Genomic DNA, 12,709 nt, shown 5'->3' with positions numbered 1-12,709 from the left:
GTGGCTTGTGGCAGCTTTTCTCAGGGACGTCCCCGGCATCCGGCAGCAGCAGCCAGGCACCAGTTACTGTCCATCTCTTTCCCAGCAGGGCTGAATGATAGAGGGTGCCCCATTGCCCGCCAGTGACCCCGGAGAGCTGCGTAGCTGGGTCACCTTCTCTCAGGTGGTCATGCAGGAATTCCAGAGCCACCCATGAGGATGCCGGACTGGATGCTAGTTACATTTCTCAGAGTCCCGGGCAACTGGTGGGGGACCCTGGAATGTATACAGAGGTATCTCAGAGGGAGTATCTTTGTCCAGCCGAGGGGATAATGAAAAGTCCCGACATTCACTGAGCTGCGTCCTCTGTCATGGGCATACATGTCTTAATATCCTCATAGAGTCTGCCAGGTGATATTACTGTGCTTTGTCAGTAATAAACCTGGCCTGGCGCCTTCGTACCTTAACAGATCTTGTAGTCATTGGGCAGTTCGCTCAAGGTCTGCTGTGCCGGCTGTCTGCGCAGAGCTGGGGCAGCACACACGGAGAACACACATACGCAGCTGAACATCTAACATAGCCGGGTGACAACAGCGCAGGCCAGGGACGGTACTACCTGGAGATGTGATCTTGTGAGGTCAGTCCTTAGATGAGACCTCCAAGGAGCATGTAGATGGCACACTCACTAGGGGCACTCTTCACCCCTTGTGAGAGCTGAGCCCCGGTCCAAAGGTGGAGTTAGGGGGCACTCTGCCACTAGGGGATCTGTCTTGTGGACATAAAACCTTGTCCTCCTTACAGGAAGATAGCTGCTTCATTCCACCCCAGAGGTGGCTGCATGTCGGCGGTGGATGGAGGAATCCCTGGATATAGTGTCTGATTTTGGGGGGGTGTTAAGCCCCCGTAGCTCCCACTGACTTCAAGTGGACTGGTGGGTACTCAGCACTTCCAAAAAACAGGCTTCTAGTTTCTGAAGCACTTTGGGGTCCTCTAAGATGAAAGGTGCTATGAAAACATGGGTTAGATGGGGGAGAACAAAGAGCTGTACAAAAGCAGTCTCTGGCGCCGGAGATTAATAACAATAATAAAGGGGATGATTTCCCTAGTGTCGTTCATCTCAACAGACCCCAAAACACCCGGGATAACTATACACAGCACTGAACCCGCCACTGAAATGCAGCCACCTCTGGGGTGGAACACAGCAGCTGTGGAACACGCAGTCGCTAATCAAGAAGAGTCCATTGGAAATGCAGAGGGGAATGTAGGGAGATAGAATGGAATTACCTGAGCTGGGGATTTAAGCAAGACCGTGGTGGAGCCAAAAGCAGTCTGGGATCTGTAACGACCGTGAATGACCAGGGCCTTGGTTTAAAGTCTCATGTAAAAGATGGCAGCCGAGCGCCCCCTAGTGCCACAACAGGGCGTTGAGTCAGTAGCGATGTAATGGGCAAGGCCTGATCCGAATGGCATGTACTATTTCCCAGGCGGCAGGGGCCAGGCCCATGTAATGCCTACTAGGAAGGCCAAGGGCTGCCTGGGTGAGGGGGCTGTAGATCACCCCCTGGATCTGGGGCAGCCTGGAAGATGGAGGGGCTGAAGCCTGTTAGCAGCTCAGCACAAGCCGAGCAGAGAGTGGCTGCTAAGCCCTCCCCCAGGCTGGGAGAGCGGATGCAGGGCAGTGCTGCCGGGGGGCCTAGTGCCAAGGCTGTTTTCCATATCGGTCCCAGGTGGCTGCCTGCTACAGGGAAGGGGCTGCAAGCAGACCCCTTAGGGTCATCGTTTCCAAGCCAGAAGGGACCAACGTGGCTTCCCTGGGTTCCGTCCTATGGGAACTACAGCAGCTCTTCTAGAAATGCTGCCGGATTTGCAGGGATGGAGAATCCAACTGGCAAGTGGTTTCCACGGTTGGGAACCCAGCCCACTGCAGCAGCCGCAGGGAAGAGGGCCGTGCTCCGGCTGCCGGGAGGCACAGTCTAGCCCCCGACTCAGCATGGGGCTTTAGCGGCAGGGGAGCCATTCAAGGGGCTGGTTCCAAAGCCCAGTGATGTCCGTGAGAGACTTTCCACTGGATCAGGCCCCAGAGGAGAAGAGAGAGCCACTCCCGGGTATTTCCACCCAAGGTCATTGCAGGTGGGCAGCGGAATCCACCCCGTTCTTTATCCCCTGGAGCTCACTTGTACCACCTGGGACAGTTGTAAGCCAGCTCTGGACTGGATTTCTCTTTGCCCTCCCTCTGGAATGGCTCCTTTCTCTGCTAGGCATTTGCACAGGTTTTAACCACTATAATCTCTCAGGATTTGGTGGCTTTTTCTGCTAGTGACAACCCTGCTGTTGTGGCCAGATGCCAGCTTGGCTCATTCCATTCAGTCTCCCTCCAGAAATTCCCTTCGGTGGATTCAGTGTTTTTCTTTACTTCCTGGGCTAACCCGGTGCTGTGCATTGTTGAACAGCTGCCATGTTCTAGCACAGAGGTGGCTGCATGGCAGTGCTGGGTGAAAGAGATGGCTTTTTCTAGTGGCTTGGAAAGCATTCAGAAATCCCGCTAGCACAGGAACAGAGGAACTTACTTTGTGCTGAAGGGAAGGCTGGAGCAAAGCTGAGCATTTGCTGAGAGGTTTATTCCAAGGCACAGGACACTTGAAGGCAGCCGTCCTCTCTACACACAGCTGTTCCCTGCAGCAATGCCTTGGCTCTAATGAAAAGCCTGGTTATTATGCAGCTGTTAATCAGGTTCTGATAAGCCCATCTGGAGGCCTGTTCCTGCCCCCTCTCCATCCGCCCCAGTGCATGGAGGTTTGCAAAGACAGAGCTGTGTGAAAGGAATGCTTCCAAACCCCCAATGTCCCTTATCCGGGATGCCCCAAACGCTGGCAGTTTTGGGGTTGGGGGAATGAGTGCAGAGGAGCTGTGCCGGTATGACGCTCCATTCCCTTCCCCCATAAATGCTCCCCCCCCCCACGTGCGGCCCAGGACACAGACGTGCTGTAGACAGGCCGAGCCCACGGACACAATGACTCTCACACTGGTGGGACTCCATTGACCATACTTTGGATTTAACACTAGTGTGAGGTCAGAATCTGGCCCAGTTGTTCTAGCCAAAGACTCCCAGCCCCCTCCCACGCAATATCCTGGGAACAAGCCCCGCCCTGCCCTAGACACAGCTGGGCCCCACTGGCCCAGGCACTGGGAGTTCCTGGTGTCACTCCTGCATGCCAGATCCCTGCCCCTCCCCCTCTAATAGCCCTGCTATTGCCATTATTGTGGTGCCCGGGACCTGCCCAGCCGGGCCAGTCTGCTGACTAGCTGCCTTGGTACCTGCCTTACATCGCCTCCTGCCTGGTCTTTTGGTTTTAAAACCACCCAACCAAAGCCTTGGCGGGTCAACATGCACCCCCACTGCAAGGGCCCCCGATCCTGCAGAGTGCTGTGGAAATCAGCGCCGGAGGTGCAAAGCAGAATCAGGCCCGTTCGGCATCCCCTTCACTACCAGACCCCATCCCAATGCTCGTCCCAATGGGCCGGCCAGCGACCTCACCAGGGACACCCGAATGACTCCAGCTGCGGCAGAGATGGCCTGTTGTTGTTGGCTCGTTGTTTCCTTGTGGTCCCCTGTCTGTCTGTGCTGTCTCTTGTCTTATACTTCGACCGTAAGCTCTTTGGGGCAGGGACCATCTTTTCCTTGTGTTTGTACAGCGCCTAGCACAGTGGAGTCCTGGTCTGTGACTAGGGTCCCTGGTGGTACTGCAGTGCAAATAAATACCATAATATTTAGCTCTCATAGCACTTCTCATCTCTAGTTCTGAAAGCACTTTACCAAGGAGGGCCGAATCATTCATTTTGCAGATGAGGAAACTGAGGCAGCGGGGAGGGCAGGTGGCTTGCCCCAGGTCACCCAGCAGCAGAGCTGGGGCTAGAACCCAGGTCACTTGAGTCCCAGTGCTCTATCCACGAGACGAGCAAACCGGCAGAGATGGCGTGAAAGGCGTCACCCGCACAAACACCAGGGGGCGCCCCAGGACACTAAGGGCTGCAGATAGAAAGGGCTTGCAGGGGTAGTTTGACGTACTGTGCGGACCAGGCTTGCTGGCAGTGCCCCCCGGAACTACAGTGCAGTCAGCAATCCCATTCCGCGGCTGCCGAATCCAGACTGGGTCTTAGGGCTGCCCTGTGTAGTGACCCCAGGCTGCCAGCTGGAGAGCCAGAGAGGACCACAGTGTCTGTCTGTATCCAGCAGCCTCACTCCAGGCTCCCCTGCAGACTGATAGACTTTAAGGGACTATCATGGTCATCTAGTCTGATCTCACCCACCCACTCCTGTAAGAGACCCCCAACCTCTGGCTGAGTTACTGACGTCCTCAAATCATGGTTAAAAGACGTCAAGTTACAGAGAATCCACCACTGACACTAGTTTAATCCTGCAAGTGACCCGGGCCCCATGGTGCAGAGGAAGGCGAAACCCCCCCCACGGTCTCTGCCAGTCTGACCTGGGGGGGGAATTCCTTCCCAACCCCACATATGGCGATCAGCTAGACCTTGAGTATGTGGGCAAGACCCACCAGGCAGATTCCTGGGAGAGAATTCTCTGCAGTAACTCAGAGCCCTCCCCCTTTAGTGTCCCATCTCCAGCCGTTGGGGATTCTTGCTACTGGCCGTCGCCAACGGGCCACACGCCATTGTAGACAGTCCCTTCATACCATCCCCTCCGGAAACTTCTCAAGCTCAGGCTTGAAGCCAGTTAGGTTTTTTGCCCCCCAGTGCCCCTCTGGGAAGGCTGTTCCAGGACTTCACTCCTCTGATGGTTAGAAACCTTCACCTAATTTCAAGCCTAAACTTGTTGATGGCCAGTTTATCTCCATTTATTCTTGTGTCCACATTGGCGCTTAACTTAAATAATCCTCTCCCTGCCTGGTGTTTATCCCTCTGATGTATTTATAGAGAGCAATCAGAGCTCCCCTTGGTCTCCTTTTACTTAGGCTAAACAAGCCAAGCTCTTTTAGCGCCAGCCCAGCCCTCCCTCTTGCAATGGTGGGGACACTTACAGGGGACATAGGAATTCCCCCTCCATGCGGCCTTTTGAGCCATGAAAGTGCAGCACCCTTCTGCATTCTCTGTTGCCTTTGACTGATGATATCCAGTCCCTGGGTGCCTGCAACTAACTACACCCATGGCCTCTGGGACCTGCCCCGTTTCTCCCCTGCCCGACCCTTCCCTGCTAGCTGCCTGTGCATGCAATGGGAGCCCACCCAGGAGGAGGCGGCCTAGGGTTTGAAGCACCACCAGTGCACACCTGGTACATTACCCTGTGTCCAACCGGGACATGCTCACACCTGGTACATTACCCTGTGTCCGACCGGGACATGCAGGGCAGCCCCGTACTGGGAACTGGTAGCTATGGGGGGGGAGGGTTGGGGAGCCAGTTTCAGCACAGGCAGATGTGGCTCTGGAGGGGTGGGTGTTGGGGGTCAGGGGACGGAGAGTCTTTGGTCAGCCGAGCTGTGAAATCCTCGTCCTTGCCTTGCGACTGCTGCTAAGAGTGAGAGACCTTTCCCTTCACGCACCCACCCAGCTGTAATCCGTCCGATAAGGGCTGGGAACAGCACTTCACTGCCATCTCCTGAGCATGTTGGGAATTGCAGCCCGATTCATCCTTTGCTCCTGTATTAGATCCTACCTAGGCAGGTAACCCAGGTTCTGAATCCTCTTCAATCCCCGCTACCGAGAACACCGCCCCAATAGTCTGTAATGCGTGTACATCTATACCACTGGGGCAGCTCAGGACTTTCGTGGCTGCGCAAGGCTCTGGGAGTTGTGGTGGATCACCACCTCAACCGGAGCCAGCCATGCGATGCTGTTGCAAAAAAAGCCAATGCAATTGTGGGTTGCATTAACAGAGGCAGAGCATGGCCACGGAGGTGATAGTACCGCTCTACTCGGCGCTGGTTTGGCCTCGGCTGGAGAAGTGTTTCCAGTTTTGGTCATTGATGTGTAGAAAGGATGTAGAGAAACTGGAGAGGATCCAGAGGTGACTGACAAAGATAATAGGATATCTCCATTAATTATTATTATCTCCTAGAACTGGAAGGGCCCTTGGGTTATCAAGTCCAGCCCCCTGCCTTCACTAGCAGGCCCAAGTACTGATTTTGCCCCACATCCCTAAGTGGCCCCCTCAAGGATTGAACTCACAACCCTGGGTTTAGCAGGCCAATGCTCAAACCACTGAGCTATCCGTCCCCCAATGATCAAAGGCGTGGAACACAAGCCATATGAGCAAAGGCTGAAGGAACTGGGTATGTTTAGTTTGGAAAAGAGGAGATTGAGAGGTCTTCAAATACTTGAAAGGCTGATAGCCTGCCATAAAAAAGATGGGAGAAAAGTGGCCATTTAAGCGCTACAGACAGACTGCACCTGGGTGTGTACCTCAAGCTAGTGCAGGGTAGCGCTTTGTCTCCCGCTAGTGGGTGGAGCAGGTCTGGATGTTTAATATGGGCTTTTAGATGGAGAGGTTTCAGGATTCAGTCTCTGCAAAGAGACTCAGGCAGGGCAGGTGTGTGGGATCCCCGCAGGCCGAGATCCGTCCCTTCTGAGTGCTCAGATCCACTCGTGACTATAAGTGCAACCAGCACAGGTACAGAATCAAGCCAAATGTTAATGAGTCCCTCACTCACCATCAGGAATAAGGAAGAGGAAAACCTGGAGGGGATCCCGTGGCCACTTGGCACAGGGCCTAGGTGGGGTCTTGCGGAGCTCGGAGTGAGGCTGGGAAAAGAGTGAGCTTGGAGTGAGGCTGCCAAGCTGAGTAGTTGGTGTTGCTTGTTTCCCAGGTGTGCTGAGCAGGGGGGCTGGACTCGTAAGAGGATCATTTCAGAGGGTTTAAACGGTGGGATCTACTGACTAGAGTACAGGATTAGCAGACCTGGGTTCTGTTCCCAGCTCCATTGCTGGCCTGCTGGCTGACCTTGAGCAAGTCACAGCCCTGCTCTGTGCCTCAGTTTCCCTCAAGATGGGGATGATACTACCCACCTCCCAGAAGGTTCCGTTAATGTCTGTTGGTAAAGCGCTGTGAGGTCCCTGTCTCCGCACAAGGACCAAGGGTCTTAACTGCTCTGTTCCCTAGAGAGAGAGAGACGCCGCAGTGAACTGACTTGGGCTTGTCTGTTTTGTTCCCCTCCCGGCTGCAGCCCAAATCGAAGTGATCCCGTGTAAGATCTGCGGAGACAAGTCTTCGGGGATTCACTATGGTGTCATCACCTGTGAAGGCTGTAAGGTAAGTGATGGGCTATGTCCAGCCCTGGCACTCGGCAGGTGTAAGGAATTGGGCGTTCTCAGCCCGGTGATTCAGGGGATGGTGGCCTTGGTTTACACAATTCTTTGGCGTGAGCCATCTGCTCGCCCAGCGCTGGGGCAGGGGTTTCCAAAGGAGCCTACGCCAGCCAGACGCCAGCTCCCATTGAAGGTCCCAGCCTAGGAGCATTGCCGGGCAGGAGCCGGATACATTGGTTGAGCTGCTTGGGGACAAATCGCAGGGCAACCTCCCTGGCTCTGGTCACCATCCTACTAGCACCACCGCTGGCCTCCACCTCCCCCACCCCTTCGTCCCTTCCCTGGGTCTGGCATTGCTCCCTCCCCACTCTGGAACAGCCCCCGGTTCCCATTGCGTGGGCCAAGACTGGACAAAGCACAAGAGACCGTCTCCCCAGGAACAATCTTAGGCTGGGATGGGCCAGGTGCCCCCGCTGGGCCTTTTCCATCCCCACCCTCATACAAACCACAGGGCTTTGGCTATGATAGAAGTACAAGACCAGACCACGTGGGGGGATCCCCATCCCACCCCTTTTTGAACCATCCTCCTTCCCGCGCAGGGTTTCTTCCGGAGAAGCCAGCAGAATAACGCCAGCTACTCCTGCTCGCGCCAGAGGAACTGCCTGATCGACCGGACCAACCGGAATCGGTGCCAGCACTGCCGCCTGCAAAAATGTCTGGCGCTGGGCATGTCGCGTGACGGTGAGTCTGCTCCCAAGGCCTGGGGGTCGGCTGGGCTCCTGGGGGATCGGGGAGTTGCAGGCCGGGCCGCTCAGTGGGGAATAGTAATAGGCTCTGAGCCAGGACTCTTGAATTCCTGGCCGTGCCAGGGATCTTGGGTACGTCTCGTCAGTTTCAGCGGTAAGCTCCTTGGAGCAGGGACTGTCCCCCTATCTGTGTGCTCAGCACCTACCACAGTGGGGGCCCTGATCCCAGCTGGGGCCTCTGCTCGCTGCTGCTAATCAAAGGAGGGGAAAATCCCATCATCGGAATGTACCAAAATAATCACCCCAGCCCTGGAGCCTCAGGGCATTGCCCTGCCCCACTCCTACTCCTTTGAGATCTGCCTGGGGCAGTGGAGTTGTTGTTAACCCTTCGTTTGCCACTGCGCCCCATCCACGTGCCCAAGCCCACTGGCCCTGCTTCCTTCTCCCCAGCGGTGAAGTTCGGCCGCATGTCCAAGAAGCAGCGGGACAGCCTGTATGCGGAGGTGCAGAAGCACCAACAGAACCAGGAGCAGAACGGGGTCTCCAAAGACGACTCCGAGGCCCTGGCACGGGTCTATCCCACCAGCGTGAGCAGCGGGGTCTCGGACCTGGACGATATCTCCCCACTGTCGGACGGGCTCCTCTTCGACTTCCCCCTCACCCCTGACGGAGGCAGCACCTACTACAACCTCGACCTCCTGACCTCGGCCCAGCCCTCGCCCGACCAGTCCAGCATGGACATCAGCGATGCCAAACTCATCAAGCAGGAGTCCATCTACGAGCTGATGCTGGAGCCCGGCCTCTTTGCCCACGGCACCCTGGAGGGCAGCCAGCTCGCCTCAGACATTTCGATGCTCGAGATCGGTCAGTACCTGCTCCCCAACCCCACACATAAGAGAAGGCATGAGCTGAATTTTGCAGGGCTCAGAGCAACCACCCATCGGTAGGGCTGACCCCCAGACCTTCAGCATTGAAAGCGCAGGCCTCTATGCTTGAACTAAAGGAGCATTTCTGCTAGTGGGGAGCAGTAGTAGGCTATCATCTCATGTGGGCCCGTCCCTAAACGGGGGCTACATGCTGATAGCGGAAGATAAAGTAGGGACTCACAGTCTCTGGTCCTGCTCTCTCCTGGAGCCTCCTGCAGTCCCCTCCCCGTGAGTCTGGCACCCACCTGTGATTAATGTGCACAAGCCTTGGCAAGTAGTGTCAGGCTAAGTACTGTTAGGCCTCAAACGTCCGGAAGTTGTAAGAAACGAGTACAGTTAGATTATGCTTATGCTTGCAGGATTCATCTGGGAAGCTTCATAGACTGAAAAGGAAACTTTGTAAATATAGATACAGACTTGTGGTTACTATGCTGTGCAACCAGACACCTCTTTAAGCTGACTGGGGCATTTTTGAGTCTAGCAAATTGACCACAATCCATTGAGGTTTCCCCGCGCAGGTTCGAATCCTGCCGACTACGCCATGTGGAGATTAATGGAAGGAGGAGGCACACATCAGAGCTTTAGGGGGGCTCACATCAGGGCCCTAGTGGGGTTCTGGGTGATCGCTACTGCCCACCACCCAACACAGATGTAATGCGGTTGAGTAGTGTCCGCAAAAGAGAAACTAAACAACTAATTATTCCTCAAGAAAGGTTTTTAATGACTTATGACTATAAAGGCAACACAGACAGAATGTGTCTAATGACTTTACGTGTACTGTAACCATCCCCAACCAACACAAATTCATATGCAATACTGATACATTCATCAACGATGGTTTACTAATTTTAACCTACCTATTAACTTATTTAATAACTTATAAACTTTTACTGACTTTTATGATAAACTTGATGGTAACTTATACTGAAGACAGGCACAGCGACTTGTAAAGCTTTTATGATTTATAAATTGCTAACTTCACCAATGCTGTACCCGGTTTCAGCCAGGCACAAAACATCTATAGTTACTATATATTGATTAACTGTTGACTACTACTATTTTTTAACAACTTAGACTTAACCTATAGTATTAATACAGACTTAAGATTAACCAGCTCGAGCAAAGCAGACCTTTTTAAAATCTTACCCTGCCTTCGTCCAAAGATGATGCATTCCCTTCAGTTGACCATTTCCTGCACTGGCCAGGTAGAGATAGTCAGTGAAGCGCAAGTCCCTTTGGTTCAGGGGGGTGTATGTGAGCCTGACAAAGAGTGATCTCCTTTAGGTCCACACACACACACACACACACACACACACACACACACACACACACACACACACACACACACACACACACACACGCCTCTGCATCTTATTTATACGGTATTTGCTGGCCGTGCTTCAAAACAAGTCAACCAATCAAGGTGGCCAAATATTCCAGGGTGCCGTTTGCCGACACTACTCAACCTCATTACATCTGTGTTGGGTGGTGGGAAGCAGCAATTACCCAGAGCCCCACTAGGGCCCTGACGTGAGCCCCCCTAAGGCTCTGATGTGTGCCTCCTCCTTCCATTAATCTCCACACCACCCACCTAAAGCGCCCCACTCTGGGAGTGTGTCCATGCAGGGCTAATGCAGCCCCAGCTACAAGGATGGAGGCTGGAGAAAGCCCTTTGGGGGGTAGGGCAGCTGTGGCAGGAACTGTCCTCTCCCACTCCCACCAGAACTGAGCAGCGGCAGGAGGAAAATAGTCCCCCCAAACTCTGCTCCTAACATCCTTGAGACCCAGAACATGCCCCACACCCTGCTAAGCTGCCGTCCAGCCTGTGCCCCACTGATCAGCCAACTGCCTGAATTTCAGCACACTCACAACACATAAATCCCGTAACAAACCCGAGGCAGCTAAGAACTTTGAAGCAGGGACAGACCCCAGAAAACACAAGGCCCCTTGCACCTGAGCTAAGGAGAATCCCCACTGGCACTATAGGGCCTAAGACACACAGCTGGATCAGTTCTGACTCCACCCAGGAGAAGGCAGTGGCACATATAGACACGCGACAGCTCATCACAACACATCCGTAGCTGAGAGGCTATGCTGGCAACGCACCAGGAGCTCTGGGGCTGCCTATGCGCTGCATTAGTCCCTGGGGCTGCCCTGTCTTTGAGGAAGCATGTCTGCCCCCCGTAGGACCCAGGGCCCTGTCTCCCAGGCCCTGAGTCTCAGCTGTGCTTTGTGCTTCCTTCGGCAGACCGGATCGCTCAGAACGTGGTCAAGTCCCACCTGGAAACCTGCCAGTACACGACGGAGGAGCTCAAGAGGCTAGCATGGATGCTCTACACCCAGGAGGAGATCAGGAGCTTGCAGAACAAGGTAACTTCCCTTTGCTTCCTACCAGCCCCCGAGGCCTGTGCCTCACTGCCCCACACAACAGGCTGCTCTAGATACCCAATCCCCGGCACTAACCTCTCCCGGGTCAGGGCGCACGTACGGGAGATCGTCATGGGACACCCCTCTGTCTCAGAGTGCCAGCTGCCCTGGGAGTGGGATGGCAGCTTTCCAGCTGGAGAAGCGTGTAGCCCGTGGGGAGGGGGTTGGGGAAGGGATATCGGCTGTGATGGGGACGCTAAGTCACTGCCTCATGGGGCTGGGCACGCCCTGCGGTTAGGGGCAGAACCCCACGGCGTGGATCTGCGAGTGGGGGAGCACAGCTTTGTGGTTGGGGGTACACATGCCCTAGGGTTGGTGCAGCAGAATCCCCAGGCCACGTACCCTGGTGTTCCAGACCATCACCTAGTGGGGCAGGGGCGTGGAGACAGGCTGGGTCACAGCAAGGCAGGGCTCTTTCCGGAAGCCATCTCCTTGAGCTCCAAAATCCAAGCTAACATTTTGGGGGGCGGAAGGGGAGTGAACATTGGTGGGGGGGAACCAGACGCCTTTAGCCTTAATATTGTGAAATAGACGTAATATCCCAAGTGTAACTGCTGCAACCATGTCTGCCTGAGTCTGCAGGCAGCGTGAAAGACTGGGGAGGAACCTGAAAGACTGCCTTTAAGGGCTCTGTGAAGCCCCTGTCTATTTCAAGGGGTCGTTCACTCTGAAGTTTAATGATGGCCAATTTAAATGGCTGATCAAAGCAAAAAAGAGGCGGAACCATCATATTATGAAGATCCACTGCGAGTGGAATCTCATTTTGGTGACAAGTGGGTGGAGCTTAGTTAGTGAGTGGCGCCTGGGAGGGAACCACTACTTATATTCCCCACCCCCACTTCGATTCGGTCCTTGGATGGGGCAAATGGCCCAGGGATGCCTTGGATTTCAGCGGGAGTTGAGCACCCTGGGAAGGGAGATGCATGAAGATTTGCGGGTGGGGGTGTGCATTCTGGGGCGTGGGGCACAGAACCCCATACAGTGCACCCCCCCAGGATGGGACAGTACACAAAGGAAACCCTGTGCTTGGTCCCCTGTGGCATGTAGGGGGGAGGGAGGGTGATGTGCGGAAGGGAGCTGGCTGTCCCTGATGCGCCCCCTGTTGTGCTCACAGAGCTGCGAGACCATGTGGCAGCAGTGCTCCCTGCAGATCTCCAACGCCATTCAGTACGTGGTGGAGTTCGCCAAGCGCATCGACGGCTTCATGGAGCTCTGCCAGAACGACCAGATCATCCTCCTCAAAGCAGGTGAGAGAGCGGGGAGACGGACCCCACCGCGCAGACAGGTTCCTCCCCACGCCCTTCTGGGGTGGCAAAATCCCCCCCCAGCCTTCTAGGCACTGATAGACAGTCTGGCCCCTGGCCTGGTCCC

The 12,709-nt window shown here is 54.9% G+C and overlaps 1 protein-coding gene across 1 annotated transcript in view; it reads left to right on the top strand.

The window, feature by feature from the left end:
• Positions 1-12,709, top strand: part of LOC117868881 (nuclear receptor ROR-beta-like) — a 39,980-nt gene that overhangs the window by 18,753 nt on the left and 8,518 nt on the right. The window contains exons 2-6 of the mRNA XM_034755247.1: positions 7,158-7,243; positions 7,839-7,980; positions 8,436-8,849; positions 11,160-11,281; positions 12,453-12,585. Coding sequence (XP_034611138.1) covers positions 7,158-7,243; positions 7,839-7,980; positions 8,436-8,849; positions 11,160-11,281; positions 12,453-12,585 — 897 coding nt within the window. The remainder of the gene's footprint in view (positions 1-7,157; positions 7,244-7,838; positions 7,981-8,435; positions 8,850-11,159; positions 11,282-12,452; positions 12,586-12,709) is intronic.

The sequence above is a fragment of the Trachemys scripta genome, chromosome 22 (assembly GCF_013100865.1).
Source record: "Trachemys scripta elegans isolate TJP31775 chromosome 22, CAS_Tse_1.0, whole genome shotgun sequence".
In the NCBI taxonomy this organism is placed as follows: Eukaryota; Metazoa; Chordata; order Testudines; family Emydidae; genus Trachemys; species Trachemys scripta.
The sequence above is the reverse complement of the archived record's forward strand: the minus strand, read 5'-3'. Positions and strand labels throughout refer to the sequence as shown.